Genomic DNA, 17,814 nt, shown 5'->3' with positions numbered 1-17,814 from the left:
TGTTGTTGGAGCTGGTGTTATTCAGCAGGGAGTCAAGGACTGCAATCTGTTCAAGGAAATGTCGGAAATCTTATAATAATAATAAGTGATCAATCAAATACTTATTGCAAAATAAGATGTAGTTATGCATTAAAGCCATTTTCTTGCACAAAGGTAAGATCAAACAGAAATCTATTGATCACTATCTTGCAGGGTAGTTTAGTTTTAATCCACCACAAAAAAGAAGAGGAAACCTTCCAGAGGCAGTTCCTACGAGCCTAGCTTCGGAGAAGAAAGGCCAAGAGAGAGAAAGCCACACAAGGAAAGTAAGATGTCATAATGTGCCTGATTCTAGCAGAAAGACTTCTCAGTCTCCCTAATTGAGAGCGGTAACAGCTCTACCTTTTTAACACAATAGCATCTCCTGTTGATGTGCGCGTTAGTGCGAGTAAGCTCTATTACCTCCCCAGCATCTGTTGTGCAGCCCAGGGTTATTCTTAAAAACTTAATGACACAAAAGACGCGAGGAAGCATGGGAAAAAAAGGGGGTGAGCACGTGCTTATGAAAACGTGCTTTTTAGAGAGAAGAGAGTAGAGCGAGAGAAAGAGAGCGAAGAACACTAATTGAGTGTAAAACCACTGAAAAATGTTTGTGTGTGTGCCTGCTTGTTTGGATTTCAAAGGAAATGTGAGAAATTGAAATTAAAAACCCAAAAGACTAGAAATAAGAAAAGTTGGTGAGGGTTTTTAAAGATCCGATGTGGGGAAATGTTAACAAAAAATGTTTGGTTTTGAACCACAAAATAACAAAAACAGGAAATAGAAAAAAAAAGGAACAAAGGCACAAATAATAGACCCATGTTGGCCAAATGGCACTTATGGTGAGTTTGGAGGTAGAAATCAGCCAATGCATTTCTTTCCCTGTGGGTGGTGTTGGTCTGTTTGCTTTATAATAGCACTGATAATGATTTGGCAGCCAGGAGATTCTGTGTATACCCATCTGAAACAAAACAGGCCGGTGTGTGTGCATATATGCAACGATGATGATGTGTGTGTAATGTCATTAGACACATTTGTATGTGTTGCTTGGATGCTGGTGTTTTCAATTAATGCAGCTAAGCTGTAGGGTGTAGCTGAATACAGCTTTGTCTGCAGAATGCCTAGAAAGTAGCTTACAAACAGTGCAATAATAGCAGCCAGTTGCCGCAGGTGCAAAACTATTTCACACAAGCTTTATGCAAATGAGCAGATGTTGCAGTGGGATTGATCAAATGTCCTATAAACATCAGACAAATTCAAAACGTTTTTTTTGGTTGCGGTTTTAAAGTTTATAGTGCATTCGAATAGATTCGTTGGATCCACACACACACAAACACAAGCGCACATGTTACGATCATGACCTAATCAAGTTGTGTCGGTGTGGTAACATCATTAGGGGAATTAGTTTCACACTGATCTGTTGGCAAATATAAAGATACACTTCACTTAATGATACAGATGACATGCCCCTCTGCTTCCTTGCTCTCTATCTTTCCATCCTCTCTCATTTGACCTTTTAGCCAGGTTGTTAAAAATTCTGCTACATTACACCAATTACGGCAGCCGAGCTCCAGACCTCGCCGCTTCTTCCCCACTTCTTTCCTTTCCTTTCCTTTTCTTTCCTTTCCTTTTCCTTTTCCTTTCCTTTCCTTTCATTACCACTCTCTTTAATGAGCGGGAGCTAAATGAAATGTTTCCAAACACCGTGTTAATGAAACATAGACAGATTTATTAGTCATAACTCTTCAGCTAATCTTCCTAATAATTAGCCCGAGCTGAGTAAATCTTTTTACACTGTGGTCAGAGAATGCTGAGCCGGTGCCAGACACGACCAAGATGTAAAGAGAGAGAGAGAGAGAGAGAGAGAGAGAGAGAGAGAGAGAGAGAGGAAGAAATGTTACTCACTAACTACATCACCCAGACTTTTTGTCAAGACTTTGTTTTTTTGTTTTTTGTCATGCTGTTTTGACTCTTAATTAATTATCCACAATCATCTTTTATTATACTCATAGTTTATTAGCACCCGAGCAGTGAATGTGTTTTGTTTTTCAGCACGGTGAACGAGGCCTAATTTTGCTGTGAAATAATGAGAGTGAATTTAATCCATTGATTTCATTCCCAGTAATTATTTTTTATTTAATAGCTTGATATTAAATGGAATCACCATTATCATGAGTAATGATGAGAGCAGATACACACAGCAGGGTGTGTGTGTGTGTGTGTGTGTGTGTGTGTGTGTGTGTGTGTGAGAGAGAGGTGGGGTAGGAGAGGTTGGAGGATAGATGTGTCATTTCATTGTGTCATGCCGGAGGCGTGACTAATGATTTACTGATTTCATTTTTCTAGTCATTCTGATTAGCAGTGGGAAAATAATGTGGAGAGACAGGAAATGAAAGAGAGGAGAGAAAAGAGAGGAGTGTGAAGGAAAGGAAAGGGAAGGAAAGGAAGGGAAGGGAAGGGAAGGGAAGGGAAGGGAAGACAACGTATGTTTCTGTATGAATGATGCCCTCTGACTCTTCCTTGTCTCGCAGTGTATCAATTTCTACTCCTGTCTTCCAGCCAGCAGCCAGGCCTCTAATCCAATAAAAGGTGGCCAGTCACATAAAACAAACTGGGCGATACCACGCAGCTCAGAACTACATGCGCTTTATTAGCTCTCTTCACGTCTCAGGTTCACATTAGTCCAAGGTTATTCACTTTGACACACTCTCTTATCTCTTCTGTTGCCAACACATCATCGTCCACACACAACTTTGTTCGGTCCGTCTCTTTTGTCCAACTTTGCTTCAAGGTTATTCAACAATTCATATTTACTCTCTTCACTCTCTTCTCTCTCTCTGCTTTCAGTGCATAATCAGGCTTTTTATCCTGTCCTACCAAAGTTTCCCCTCGTTTGATCTCCTTTCTGTCACTATTTGTTTACTCTATTTTCCTGTTTTATCTTCTTTCTTATTTTTTTTTTGTCTGCTTTACACCCTCCCATCTCCATACCTTCTTCTTCCTTATTTCTTTCCCCTCTCTGATTCAGATAGGGACTTGAACTGCAGTCTATCATGGCTTTAAAATACATTATATCAGAGAATACAATAGCATTTGTGTGATGTGATGACCCTGTCTATATCTGACAGGGGTCATCTTATTTCCAGACAGGCTTTAGCAGCCCCGGCAAACTAAAAGGACAGTGGAATCACTGAGTACCAGTTTTAATTATCAGTGGAAGTACAAATCAGTGCAGCTGAGTGCAGTAGATGTTGTCTCTCACTCTTTATAGCCTGGAGTTAGACTAAGGGGGAAATGGAAGCAGCAATAGAGCTCGAGGCTAATAGACCAATAAATGAAGACTTGGCATAATAGTGACAACATCAGAAAAAGGAGGCAGCCTGCTTTGTCGCACATGTTGTAAACCTTTAAGATTATACAGTCAGGCTGATTCACAGTGTGTTTTCATACACAACACAGGCCACCTGCATTTTAACTTGCCACCACTATCTTTAGGTCTCCAGGCTCAGGATTCAGAGGTTTTATTCAAAAAGGCTGGTATGCAATAATTAAAATAATTAAAATATTAATGAGCTGTTCATTTTTTCCAGTATATAAAAATGTAAAATGTTGTAATGCATATAACATTGTGCACATACTCAGGTGCAAATATGATGATATGTAGACTATTTTGGAAGGTCTGACTATAATGTTTTCACCACATTTATGGTTAGAGTTGACAGTTTGATATTCAGCCTTTACCCCATGCTCATGTGAGTCTCTGGTTTCTTCCCAGTCTAAGACTGAATACTCCAAACTGTCTGTTTGAGTTTGAGTCAATTTGAGTGTGTTTATCTATCATAAGTTAGACTTGTGATGGATGGGCGACCTGCCTGAGATGTTTCTGCATGCTGGGATACTATCCAGCTTCCTTGATCAGGTTGAAGTGGTTAAAATCAATGTGACATGAACATTTTAACTTTGTTTAAGCTTTATTTTAACTCCTTCCTCACATTCAAACTACATTTAGTTTACCACTGACTGGCCTTGTTACATCTTGGTTTAGTCCATTCTTTTTCTTTCCTACTCTTTCTCAGGACACGTCCTGCATGCACATCACTTGCTCCTAATCTGTCCATCAACCCTCATATCCTTTCTCTTACTCTCCCCCACGGGGGAGGTATGTGCTGATTGTGCTGTACTTTGTTGTTGCACTGTCTTTCTTAATTCTCCATCTATACAGCCAATATTCTCTATCCCCCCTTGTTTCTTCTCTCCTGCACATGTAGCGTCCCTATTGCAAAGATTTTATATTCTCCTCCTTGTTGCTTCCCTTCTTACTCTCTCCATCTCTATTAAGCCCTCTTTGTTCTCGTACCAGGTCTTCTTTCTCTTCCTCTTTCTCTTCAGCTCTTGTTGTTGCAGCACAACATCGCTGCTCCACCCCTCATCTTTCTGCCCACTTCCCTTATGTTAACCTTCAAGTTTCTACTCCTATGGCTACCTCCCCTTCTCCCCTCGCTCTTCCCCTCCATCTGATTGCTTGTTAGTTGGTATGCAGGCTTGGACCCCCATTGTGCGTTCTTGCCTGTCAGCACTCTCTTTTTCCATCTCCCTCTCCACCCCTCTCTCTCTCTCTCTTTTTTTCTCTTTCCAGCTTCTAGTGTCCACTCTTTCTAGCAAAAACCAGCACAAAGAAAAAGCGAGCAGAGGACAGGGCCTGTTGGGGGAGGATAAATGGATGGAAACAGGAGTAAGAAAAAGAGTATAAGGGGATGTTTTCACTTAAAAGAAGAATTAAGAAAGAATATAACACCCTAGAGAGATAAAGGGCACCAAGTGAGTGGAAGAGAGAGGAAAACGGGGGAGGGGCCATGGCAACGATAATATATGGATGGAGTTCTATGAAGGTGGGAGCTTGCTAGCAGAATGACAAATGGGTCTCGAGTGACAGAGTATTATATTAAAAAGTAAATTGATATGCAAATGTGGAGTGTGTGGCTTTGGAGGACAGGGATAGCCTGTTGTCCTCACTGAAGTGGAACAGAGAGAGGCAGAGAGAAAGGTGAGAGCCCGGGTGTGATAGTGATATCGCAGTTCATTAAAGTGTGTGTTTTTGCGTGATTGGTGAAGGTGCGTGTACTTAAAATCTGCGTGAATACACAGCTGTCTGTCTGTGTGTGTGTGTGTCTGTGTGTGTGTGTGTGTGTGTGTGTGTGTGTGTGTGTGGGTGTTGGTGTGGGTTTATTCACCGTATGAAATGGAGTATAGTGCAATTGGATGGCAGCTAAATGGAACAATGATTTCTCCCACACTGACAAATAGTGCTAACTTCACACTGCAGTACAGCAGCATTAAAAAGCAGCTAGTGGCAATGCAGGCGGACTACTGTATCTCATTATGAAGTCTGTTCCAGCTCAAGAGTCTATGAATGCTCATAGTGTAGCATCCAAATCAATACCAGACTACTAGCCACTAAACAAGGCTACATGGTGACTATAACCATGTTTTCTGCACTTGCACAAAAGTAAAGCAATTTTGGGTAAATAATGAACAAATCCAATCATAAAAACAACAATTCCACACCATATCTCATACAAATAAGCTTATGTATATGCTACTAATTTGCCAAATACGATTTGGAGGAAACACGAGGATTATAAGCACTGACAAGATTTTTTACCAATCCAGGAAGTATAACATTGCTGCACGGTTACAAAGCACAGGACTTCAATACCAGCGACCCACATGTTGTTAGGTTAAGGCAAACTAACTACTATATAATATGTTACCGTAAACAGGACTCATTGTGAATTTAAATACTTCTGCAACATCAGTGTGGATGAGACTGTGTGATGTTCCGTAGCATGTGGAGACCTGGAATGAAAAGAAAAGGGAGTGATGTTAGTTGTGAAGCCACAGAAATGAACCGAGGCTCAAAGCTACTCAGGTGTATCCCATTTCCTGATGTATGTTTCCATCTCTGCTTATTGGCTCCAAAACTGGGATGCCACACACACACACACACAAGCAGTAGGCACGACTTAAAACATTTGGTTCAGGTTAAAGAAAAGATCATGTTCTGGTAAAATGTCAGCAGCAAGTCAGAGTTGACTTTTTGAATATTTATTTAACTCCAACCCTTTCTAACCTAAACAAAGATCTTGCCCAAGCATAACCATTGAAATGTTAATCATGCTTTAGCTATATAGTGGATATTGTAGTGAATCTTATATATATATATATATATATGAAACAATATATTATATATATATATATATTTGAGGAAACAATGCATCTTGGAAACGCTGAAGAGATTATACAAAGAATTGGCAAATATGTGATTAAAAAATTGCTTTAGCCAGAAAAAGGCTAAAATAATATATTGGTGTAAAGCTCAAAGGAAAGAACAATGGTTCTACCTTTTTAGAGTCAAATAAAATATCTTTTGGCAGGAAGTGGGAAAAGTGGACCATCTACATGAAACAAAATGCTGATCAAGCAGCCTAATTGTTTAAAAATTGCAAATGAGAATAATGCATATAAATGTGTGATAAGCCTACGACATCTATTTGTTCTGTGGGGTTGCTTTTGTACTACTGCCACGTGTTTCGACTTTCCAACCTGAAAATTCAATAAAATATTTAAGTATAAAAAAAATTTAAAAAGATACACGTGGCATCGAGAAAATGGCTTCCACATTGTCCTCCGGAGTCCAGTTCCAGAGCCCTTAATAGATGAATTACAGGTCAGTTGCATTTAGTTGAAGGTATTAAATAAAATATCTATTTCAAACACACACACCCCCACACACACACACACACACACACACACACAGACACAGCTGTCGGGGGAAAACAAAAGCCACAGCCATGTCAGATTTTGTGCCATGTTTAAGACTGCAGCGCTAATGATTCATGACACTTCTAACTGAAGAGGAGAAATGAGTTGCTCTGTAATTACTATGGAAATGTGTTCATTTCCCATCAGACACACACACACACACACACACACACACACACACACACACACACACTCACATATGCAGCCACGCACCCGTGGAGACGCACACACTAACACAGATACACATCCAGCAGTGATGGAGAAGTGTGTTGAACGTGGGTTTTGGTGTTTTGCTGAACGCGCGTGTGTGTGTGTGTGTGTGTGTGTGTGTGTGTGTGTGTGTGTGTGTGTATCCCTGTGGGATTATCACAGTTGGAGCAGAGGTGTGACCCATGTCCCCATTCCCCATATGTTTTAAACACATGCCCCAAAGCGCTGTGTGTGTGTGTGTGTGTGTGTGTGTCAAGGGGGTAATGATAGTTCTTTGGTGTTTGACTGGCTTGAGCCCAGCTGATAACCAGGTGGGGCCCAATTCCCCTTTCATAAGAACATTATGCCACCTCCTCTTTATCCCTAAATACCAGCAACCAGTCTCTACTCTAAAGTGTGTATGTGTGTGTCTGTGTATATTCCCAAGATGGCCTATTGATGGAGTTATACCACGCCTTCAGCTGTGTAAAATCAACACAGGGATTAAACACCAAATGACGGAGGTTTACTGAGCTTAACAAGACCCCACCTTTCTCTCATTATTAGTCATGATTCTTTTCTACTTACTTTTCCTCTCTTTTATTATTTTTGTCTGTTTTGTCTTTATCTTACCTCCCCTCTCCCTTCTCTTTATTAAATCTTTGTTTGCTATTTTCCATTTCCCCTTCTCCTCTGTCCTCTACCACTCTGCTTCCTTAAATCACGTACAGTCTGTGCTGCTGATTCCCAGTCACTCTTGGCTCTAAGCCCAAATCAATTCATCTTCATGATGGACAGACATACTGACTTGTTGCTGCTTTACCTGTACAACCCCTCAAGGAGGATGGGATGAGATGGAAGTAGTGAGAGAAGAGGAGGCCATGTAGTATTTATGTCGTGCTTAGTTCCTCGTTATATGATACTGCTTCTACGTTTTATGTTTTTTGCCCTAAAATGTTTGTGCTGAATTTAGAAGAGCAGTAAATCTCAGAGACAGTGTTATGGGTGATTAGGGCTGTTAAACACTGTTTGAGGCTGAAGCGCAACAAAGTGGAGAGAAAATGCACTGACACAAACATATGACAAAAAAATCCCACAAAAAAACACACACACACACACACACACACACACACCCACACACACTAGCAGCATCCCCTTGGTCTGTAAAACAGAGTTAGTTTAATACTTCCTCACAGCTGGCTGGCAGGATTGAGTTGATCAATTTGTCAATACTTGTGTCTTGATCGTTGGACTGACCCACACCGCAGGGTGTGCGCACAGGGGGTGGGAAATGGGCATATGTGTGTTGAAGTGTGTGTGACCCTTGATAATACTGAAGGCAGTGGTTAATGGCCAGAGGGTTCCATAAAGAGAGGAGAGCTTTATGCATAGATCTGCCTCTATAGGGACACACACATTCACTCCCACACACACACACACACACACACACACACACACACACACACACACACACACATACAGACTCACTCATTTACTCAACCTTGGGCATAAGAGCTTTGAGGGAAGTGTGGAATTGACAGGTAGAAGCAGAGAAAAAGAGGAATAGGAATATTTTTTCCCCTCCAGGCTTGTCTTATACCGTGGAGTGGGTGTGTAGAGACAAAAGGAAATATCTGGTTGTTCATACACACAGCTATTGGCTGTGCACGCTCTAGTGCCAGATTTTCCTGGAAATATCATAGATTTAATATATCAAACACATGTGAGCACACACTCAAGAGTATGTTATCTTCCACAGACGTGCTATAAAGCTATATTGGTGTCTGTGTGGTGGGAAAACAGTATAGTCTAGTCTATCTATATGTGTATATATAGGTTTATAACCCAGCATGCATTCCTTTTTCAGACACTGTGGATATATCAAAGCCAAGCAGGACCCTGACGAAGAGAAGATGCAGTTCCAACATGGCCGAGGTAAAGATACAAACGCACACACATACACACATACAAATGTCTGTATGGTTGCTGTTTGTTTGATGACATATGATGTACTGAAATTCATCACTATATTCAGTAACATTATAAAATGATGCATACAAATACATGAAATAAAGCTTGATATATTTTTAAATGTGAGCTTATGCTATTATGTTTGTATGTTCACACACACATAACTTGTCTTTAAACCAAACTTCACACCCACCTGCAATGACTCACATCACCTAGCTGGCTGTACATTTATAAACAGATATTTGATTATTTTTAACAGAGTTGAACTCTAAAGTGATAACACCCTGAAAAGTTTGTTTCTTCACATACTTAGTCTGCAAACCCTCAAATGTATCACAAGTACTGAAATACAGTTACAGAACAGCATGCGGCTACGGTGCACAAGTCTCCAACTCTGTAGCATTCTCAGCTGAATAAACCGCTTTGTTTCGCACTTTCTTGCACAAATGTTTGCTGGCACAGTGGAGCTCCTTATGGGTTCCTGTTAAAATGAGTCATTTTAACACCATTGCTAACAAAGTAGTTGTGTGTTTAATTATGTAATAATTACTAATGTCACTCAAACAGAGCACCCACGCTCAGCTCCCATTTCAACACATATACACACAGTTTAAATGTCTGATGAATGTCTCTACCAAATTTCTCCACTTTTCTGCTCATCTAGTCAAGCTTCCAGGCAGCAGGACCTACATCCATCCTCACACCTATGAAGACCCCAACCAGGCCGTCAGGGACTTCGCCAAAGAGATAGATGCTTCTAATATTCGCATTGAGAGAGTCATTGGAGCTGGTGAGTTGGCAGTAAAACAGCAGTAGACTATATTAATATCTCAAGAAAAATGTAAATCTAACTTAATTGAATTCAAATAACTTAAATGTTTTTTTTATGGGGCCACTGAGTCATGTTTGCATGCATGGACAATTTTCCTTGTTTCTGACACTGTAGCGCCTGTAAAATCAAATCATTTGGTTATATAAAAGAAAATCTGGAGTCAAGATTAGATATTATATAACCTACTACAAAAAATACAGAGAGCTCAGATATTAATCAGTTGTACAAGCTGCCAGCCAGTTACATATTGTTTTGTGTGTGTGTGTGTGTGTGTGTGTGTGTGTGTGTGTGTAGGAGAGTTTGGGGAGGTGTGCAGTGGTCGGCTGCGTGTTCAGGGAAAGAGGGAGATCTACGTGGCCATTAAGAGTCTGAAGGCAGGATACTCTGACAAACAAAGGAGGGACTTCCTGTCTGAGGCCTCCATCATGGGACAGTTCGACCATCCGAACATCATCAGGCTGGAGGGCGTCGTCACAAGATGTGAGTTGTCGAACAAAAACACTTTAATCTGTGTGTGTAGTTGGATGACGCACTCCTCTTTCCTCTGTCACATACCTGTGTGAGACAGCAGAGCTGTGGGTGATGTAAATAGGAGTTGACCCTGGATCAGATAAAAGCTCCATTACCATGGTAACACATTGATGACGCATGGTGGTGTGCATGTGAGTGCCGACTGTCCGCCTCTCAAGCGTCCACTTGTTTACTTCGCATGATTGTGTTAGACAATTAGAGTGAATGTGTGTGTTCATAGACACAGGCCTGGTTCAACAAGATGGCTGATTTGTTATCGCTGGGCCTCACTCTCTCCATCACTCTCTCTCTCTCTCTCTCTCTCTCTCTCTCTCATCTCATATCCCTATCTCTTGCTCCAGCTGTCTCTCTCCGTCAGTGTCCATCTAATCTCATTCAATCGCTCCCCATTCCTCTCTCTTTTTCTCTTGCTCTCCAGCTCCCTCAGTCAATCCCAGTCTCCTCTTCTATCTCTGACAAACTGATGCGTGCCTCAAATATCCAGTAGGGTACTCAAGGAACTTAAAAGTATATTTAAGGTCTTCAAGTAACCTTTCCATAAGATGAGGTTCCTGGAAGAAACCTTGACAACCTATATGCTACTGCAGAAAGCCTCTGACCCCCACTGTGGGTTCCAGTAATTTTTCATTTTTCTTCAGCTCACAGCTTCTGTGGGAGCCATTTTTTATTTGAGTGAGCCCTTGAGCAACTAGAAGGGTTACTAGAAGAGCTTAGTGCCCAAAAAGGTTCTTTTAAGAACCCCCGGAAAAATCCAACAATCAGGCAAACAAGAATGTTGTATGCTTCCATCAACCAGTAAAGTTGCAATTAACATTCATGTCTGTCCAGACTCATAAAGTGTATGTAGTAAATACTTGAAAGGAATTGAATACAACATTATAAAGTGTGTTGTTTGGCTGAATGGAAGTTATCACTATATTGATGATACAAATGTATAATTCCAGTGAAAAGTGAATATTATAGTACTCTCCCTCTCTTTGTCTCCCTCAGTCAAACTCAGAATAACATATCTATATAAAAAATCTTTTTCCACCACACTAAAGTCACAGGCATAAGTTGCTCGGTAGTTTAGATTTTGCAGAACAGCAGAGCCTGATTAACAGGTAGCATTTATGATGATCAAGTCCCTATTTTGTACTCATTGAGATGGCAGACAAGAAAAACTATGTCATTGATAAAAGCTAAATTGCAAGTTTGACTATATTAAAACAAGTGTAGGCGATGACAGAAAGTGGCAAAAAATATATTAATTTTTACTTTTGGTCAGGAGCTTTAAGGCCCGACCAAGAATAATAATTATAACAATAACAATGTGAGCATCCACACTGAGGAACAGAAGCCCCAACACGCTGCATGCTTCAGCTGTGTAGGCAGCATAGGAAACTGTATATTGATGACCATGCAATGCGCAGAGAAACATAATGAAAACTGGAAGGATATGGGTTTACAATGTTCTTCAAAGTTGAGAGTAATTAGGATAATCCAACACTACGTATACACTTCACACTACACTTACACTATTGTAAGAATTTTCGTCTTTTGAAGACAAATTTTATTCACTCATACACTCATACAAAAGAGACCATTACTAAGGACTTCAAAGACCCCATCAGCACTCAGGACTGTTTTGCAGCATGTCTCAGGTAAAATTATGTTTTTTTATGTGTGATTTGCAGCCATGTATTAGAGTTTAATAAATTGTATACCACAATATCGATCATCAAATCAAAGTAATCCCAGCAATATTGTTCGCCACCGTCGTTGTCATTACAGTCGTGGTGTTGACTCCACCATCCACTTGAGTTAAAACCACTTTTGTTATTGTTATAGTTATCCTCTAAGCGTGGATACCTTTTCAAAACAAACCTGAAAACACTAGTGTGGTCGTGCATCCTATTCAAGCGTAAATTGAGTTTTCAAAATTAGCCATCTTCATGTCTCTTTCCCGTCCTACTGATGTTCCTCAGCGACACTGCTCTAACGCCTTGTTATGCGGATGTGTGAGAGATCTACAGACAAGCAAAAGGAAAAGGGAGACAGTTGTTACAAAGAAACATTGTAAACATTTAGGCAGAAAAATAAATCTCCACTCCCCTCCCCATCTCGCTCCCTCCCTCTCTCCCTCCCTCCCTCTGTCACACACGCACACACACAAAGATCTTCAGTCCATCACACACTGGTGCTCAGTGGCACTTAGGCCAACAATAAAAGAGCAAATGCATATGCATAGGCTTTTATCATAAATATTAATAATTCATAAAGTTAATTGGATGTGTTTTTTAGCTACATGAATATTCAGCAGCTTGCATATTAAGAAAGAAACCCCACTGCATTTCTTATTCATACTTACTCTCTCATTGTCTAAATAGGGTTTGATGTTAGCCGTGACCTTTGGTTAGCAGGATGAGGCAGTTTGCAGAAGTATAACAGCAACAAACTAAATCAAATGTCTTTTTTTTTTTATTCTGACAGGCAGACTTGTAATTACGGCACATTCTTTTCAGTGGCACACATACTATTCTGATTTAAAATACCAGAGTAAATTCAAGAATTACTGCCAAATCCTTGAAATAATAAGTGACTGAGGACAATAACAGGAGTTGACAATGAAGCAGCTAAATAGCAGAAGGTTGGCTTGACAAGAAACTCACTTAAACATAATAAGGTGGTCTTTACTTCGCTGTTCTCTGTGAATATAAAAAACCTGTTTGTGTGGGTTGTTTTTGTGATGTGTGCATGTAATTTTACATGCGTCTCTTTGTGTCTCTCCTCTCACCTGTCTTCACGGCACATTGAGAAGCTGATAGAGCTCCTCAGAAACAAATCTCAGTTGCGCAGCAGTAATTTCACAGGTCAAAGCCCAGGGTGTGTGTGTCTGAGTGAGGGGGTGAGAGTTGAGATGGGTCAATAATTCCTTCAGGCCTTTTTCTCAAGCACCAGCTGGTCCCTTCACACCGCCCTCAGTGTAATCAGCCAGGCTGACCCTGACTGCTCTGGGCTCAGGTGTGTTGGATTGGTTTGTGTAGGTGTGCATAGTAGTAGAATCCGTAGTTGGAGGAGTACTATTGGTTGGAGCAGTGCAAGCCGTTGTCACAGTTATGTTGTGGTAGAGGTGTTTGCAGTAACAGAAGTAGCTCTGGTAGTAAAGCAGCAGAAGCAGTTGTTACAATATTAACAGCAGTAGTAATGACACTGTAGTAAATCTGGCCTTCCTCTGAACTTAAAAGAGTAACATGATAGTGTTTTATTTATTGCTTCCAAGGTATCCAGATGTACAAAATTCATGAGCAAAATATGTATGTACATGCACATTATATCTGTATTTATACTAAATGTACAATGTGCCTACAATATAAATGCACTTGAACCTATACTGGGCTCAATGTGCTCCTACAGTACCTAATATTTTTCTAGATATACACCGTAATAGTATTTTTTCACATTTCCTATTGTCAAAGTAACGGGGAAAATTAAATCCAGAATGTATGCAATGGCTATTACTACCTTTTCTCCAACTGTATCATTACATTTGATGCATGCTACTATTCATTGTGTAGCTTAAACATTCAAACCAGAGGGGAGGCATGCTCTACTGAACAACGCTTTCATATTAGACAATGTAATAGTGCTGCAACTGTTTTCTTGAGTCATAATGATATATGATGACATAGTCTTACAAGTAACACTGTCAGCATAATAGTAAAAGTACTATGTAGTAGGGGTAATACAACCTATAGTCTTAGTAGTGTACATATATACATATATACACATAGACACACATATATAGCACCGTAGCATTTGTTATAGTTTCTTACAGTCTCTTTTTAAGCTGCCACATTATCAGTGTTAAAATGTAGTGTCTTCCATGTTTTTATGTTGATTTTCTAATTGTTTTTTGATGTGTGTCTGTTGTTGAGGTATGCTTGTTTCTGTGAAGCAACAAACTGTAGCACTGAGCCCAAGACAAATTTCCCCTCAGGGACAAATTATGTTTATTCTATTTTATCCTATATATACACGCACATATATACACTACTCACGAAAAAGGTAGGGATATTTGGCTTTCGGATGAAATTTCAGAATGTACATAAAATGCACTATAACCTTTCCAGGTGATCTTAATTTAAACTTCTCTACTTAAATGCCCTACTTTCATGATATAATATCACTGTAGCATCCACTTTTTACATTTTCATTAAATTTCACCCGAAAGTGGAATATCCCTAACTTTTTGTGAGTAGTGTATATATATATATATGTATACATACATATTATTATATTAGTAGTGGTAGTACTAATGTAGCGGTATTTCTTTTTATTTTGCACAGTTGTATTTTGTACTGGGTGTGTGTGTGTGTGTGTGTGTGTGTGTGTGTGTGTGTGTGTGTGTGTGTGCGCGTGTGTTCTCTCCGCTTAAAACCTCATAAGCCTTCAGCCCCTGCTGTGTGCCACTCTAATAACCTCCTCTGCTGTCTGTCACCTGATTGTTGCTATTGTCATGCTAATTAGAGCGCCACACGCAGAAAATGAGAAAAAAATAGATCTTTCTTTTCTCTATCTGCCTCTCTACACATCAGGAAAGTGCAGCAATCTGCCCCTCCCCTCCTCCCCTCCAGCCCCCCTCCATCTCCTTATCTTCCCTTCATCTCCCCCGTCCCTCATTTTATCCGTCCGTCCTTTATGTGTTTTACAATCGCTGCAACAATCGGCTCATTTGGAAAACCCTCAATTACCGAGCTCCATCTCATCTGCCCACATCACACACACACACACACACACACACACACACACACACACACCCGCCTCCACACACACACACACACACACACACACACACACACACACACACATTTAAAAAAAGTTCTTCAAAGGTGCTGTTAAAACCGGCAAAACCACCCGTCTTTTCCACCCGTCTACTGTTTGAAGAAACTAGTGATTAGTTTAAACTGTGTGTCTTTGTGCACTGAACAATAAGTGTTTCAATGTTTCCTGTCAGAGTATTTGAAATTATTCACATTTTGAATATGTGTGCAGATGTGGAGATTGGACCACAGAGACAAATGAGGAAAAGGAGAACCAGGAAGGGAATGTAGAGAAGAGGTGATGATGGGTGTTGGATGGAGGGGGATGAGATAGGATACAAGAGTGAGGAAATGAGAGAAGATAGGGCTTGAGAACAAATGAGGGCAAGGAGGGGGAGATGTGCGAAGAGATTTGAGGAAAAATAGACGAGAGGAGGGAGATGGCGAGGAGACAAACGTGAGGAAATGAGTGGAGATGAGAAAGTGAAGAGAGGGGAGGAGAGGTGAAGAGAGGAGTGGAGATAAGGTTATTGAGTTTCTGTCTCTGTGTTTCTCCGCAACCCCCGCACCCTCATACGGAGCTTCCCAGAATAGAGATCTGTCCTGTGTTAAAAGCATTGTATCACTTAGTTCGGACCCTTAACATTAATCAATACAGCAGTTATTTCATTTTCTCGTTTGTACCTTGGGCCGTCTCATTCAATAATGCGGTAATGCAGCCCACCGGTGCACACACAGATAGCAGCTCATAATGTGATTGTCCAGATGTATACAGACTTATCACTTTCATTTACACTCACACCAACACAGACAGAAACAGCCTCTCATAATGTGATTTACCAGATATACTGTATATATGTTGTCTCTATCACTTTCATACACACACATTCACAAATTCACACACACGTGAGGCCTAAATGATCCTCGCTTTGTCCTGGGGAGAGCAGAGACAACACTTTCTACTTTCACTTAATGAAGAGCTGTAAAAAAGAGCAAACTCCTCTCTGATCCATTCCATAACACACTCCACCTGGCAGAACATCAATACCCAATCTGCACCCACACACACATCCATACACTAGGAGGTGTTCTTAGCTCTGCACACGGCTGTGTTATTTCTGAAGGCAATGAAAGGCGATAAATTCGAATGAATATGAACGTGATTAGTTAATTATGTGCTTTCAGGAGGAAATTGAGGAGTGCTTGTGAATGTTTGGCATGGAGGAGCTCCACAACGAGTTGGAGTGGCGCCGTCAGTGTGTGTGTGTTTGAAATATGGATGGCATGTGACGAAGTCGCAACAAGAAGTGAAAAGGATTCACTGAATCGTGTGTGTGTTTTTGTGTGTGTGTGTGTGTGTGTGTGTGTGAGTGTGTGTGTGTGTGTGTGTGTGTGTGTGTGTGTGCACTGGCACCTGACAAAAAGAGGCGCAAGAGACGAGCTAATATACAGCGCGAGTGCGTGTGGTCGGGTTTATTGGTAACCTCTGTTATCTTTCAGAGTTGCAGGGATAATTCTGTATGGCAGGTGTCCAGATGATGACTAGTGATAGCAGAGTGTGTGAGTGTGTGTGAGTACATGCCAGGCTCACAGGGTCCTTGCAGCCAAGACAACAGGATAAATGTGTTTCATTGTGCTTCTCTCTTGACCGCATCTAACACCATGAGCCTTAAGGGTAATATTCTCCTTCACTGGTAACATACATGGGTTTACACACACACACACACAGACATACGTAACACACGTACAAACACATAATTGGTTTTCAGAGGTAGGTTTTTATAGCTCTTTTCCATTTCATGGCTCTCTGCTTTGTAGAATATGTCATTCAGATGTGCATATGGCTGTCTGTTCTGTATGGACACACACAGAATAAACATACATGCATTCAAATTCACAGGGTCTATAATCTTAGACACACCTCCTAGGTGGATACAAGGCTGTGAAGAGTCAGACCTCCTTTCAGTCAGGATCAATCGCATCAACTGTTTTATCTGTCGCTGCGAAAAACACACACACACACACACACACACAAAAAGCAGACGCCTCTGATCAGGGCTGAAATCAGACGGTCGTCATCGTGCCGTCCCTCCCCACTCGCCATGCCCTGAAACCAGCTCTCTCTCTCCCTCTCTCTCTCTCTCTCTCACACACACACACACACACACACACACACACACACACACACACACACACACACACACACACACAGAGCAACACATAACACACAACACAGGCCCCGTGTGGAGATAAATGTGACCAGCAGTCCTCACCCCCAGCAGAAGAAAATCCAATTCTCTTTCACTTTTATCCCTGAGACTAATGTTACTGTCAAAGAAGACACCACCACCAGAGACCAGGCGACTCTGTTTGTGTGTGTGTCCTTGTCTGTATATGTGTGTGTGTGTTTGCTGCAGTGAGATAGTGAATTCATTTAAGGTGATGTATTGCTGTCTTTACCTACAATCTCACTGTAGGCCTCAGTGGTGTTGTTCCTGCCTTTTAGTGACAAGCTTTTGACCCTTCCTCGTCCTCCTCCTCTTCCTCCTGCTCTTCTCTCCTCTTCTTTCCTTTCCTCTCCTCTTCTTTCCTTCGCTATTTGCTTCCACTTTCCTCATCCGATCAATCTTTTTTTCCCCTCTGTTATCC

The 17,814-nt window shown here is 40.9% G+C and overlaps 1 protein-coding gene across 3 annotated transcripts in view; it reads left to right on the top strand.

The window, feature by feature from the left end:
- The window catches only part of epha4b (eph receptor A4b), an 87,692-nt gene that overhangs the window by 57,507 nt on the left and 12,371 nt on the right, over positions 1 to 17,814 (top strand). For all 3 annotated transcript variants that reach the window (XM_051407659.1, XM_051407666.1, XM_051407650.1), the window contains exons 11-13: positions 8,897 to 8,964; positions 9,665 to 9,790; positions 10,127 to 10,312. In XM_051407659.1, coding sequence (XP_051263619.1) covers positions 8,897 to 8,964; positions 9,665 to 9,790; positions 10,127 to 10,312 — 380 coding nt within the window. The remainder of the gene's footprint in view (positions 1 to 8,896; positions 8,965 to 9,664; positions 9,791 to 10,126; positions 10,313 to 17,814) is intronic.

This window comes from Dicentrarchus labrax, unplaced genomic scaffold (genome assembly GCF_905237075.1).
Source record: "Dicentrarchus labrax unplaced genomic scaffold, dlabrax2021, whole genome shotgun sequence".
Taxonomy (NCBI): Eukaryota; Metazoa; Chordata; class Actinopteri; family Moronidae; genus Dicentrarchus; species Dicentrarchus labrax.
Note: the sequence above shows the minus strand (reverse complement) of the source record. Positions and strands in the feature narration are given on the sequence as shown.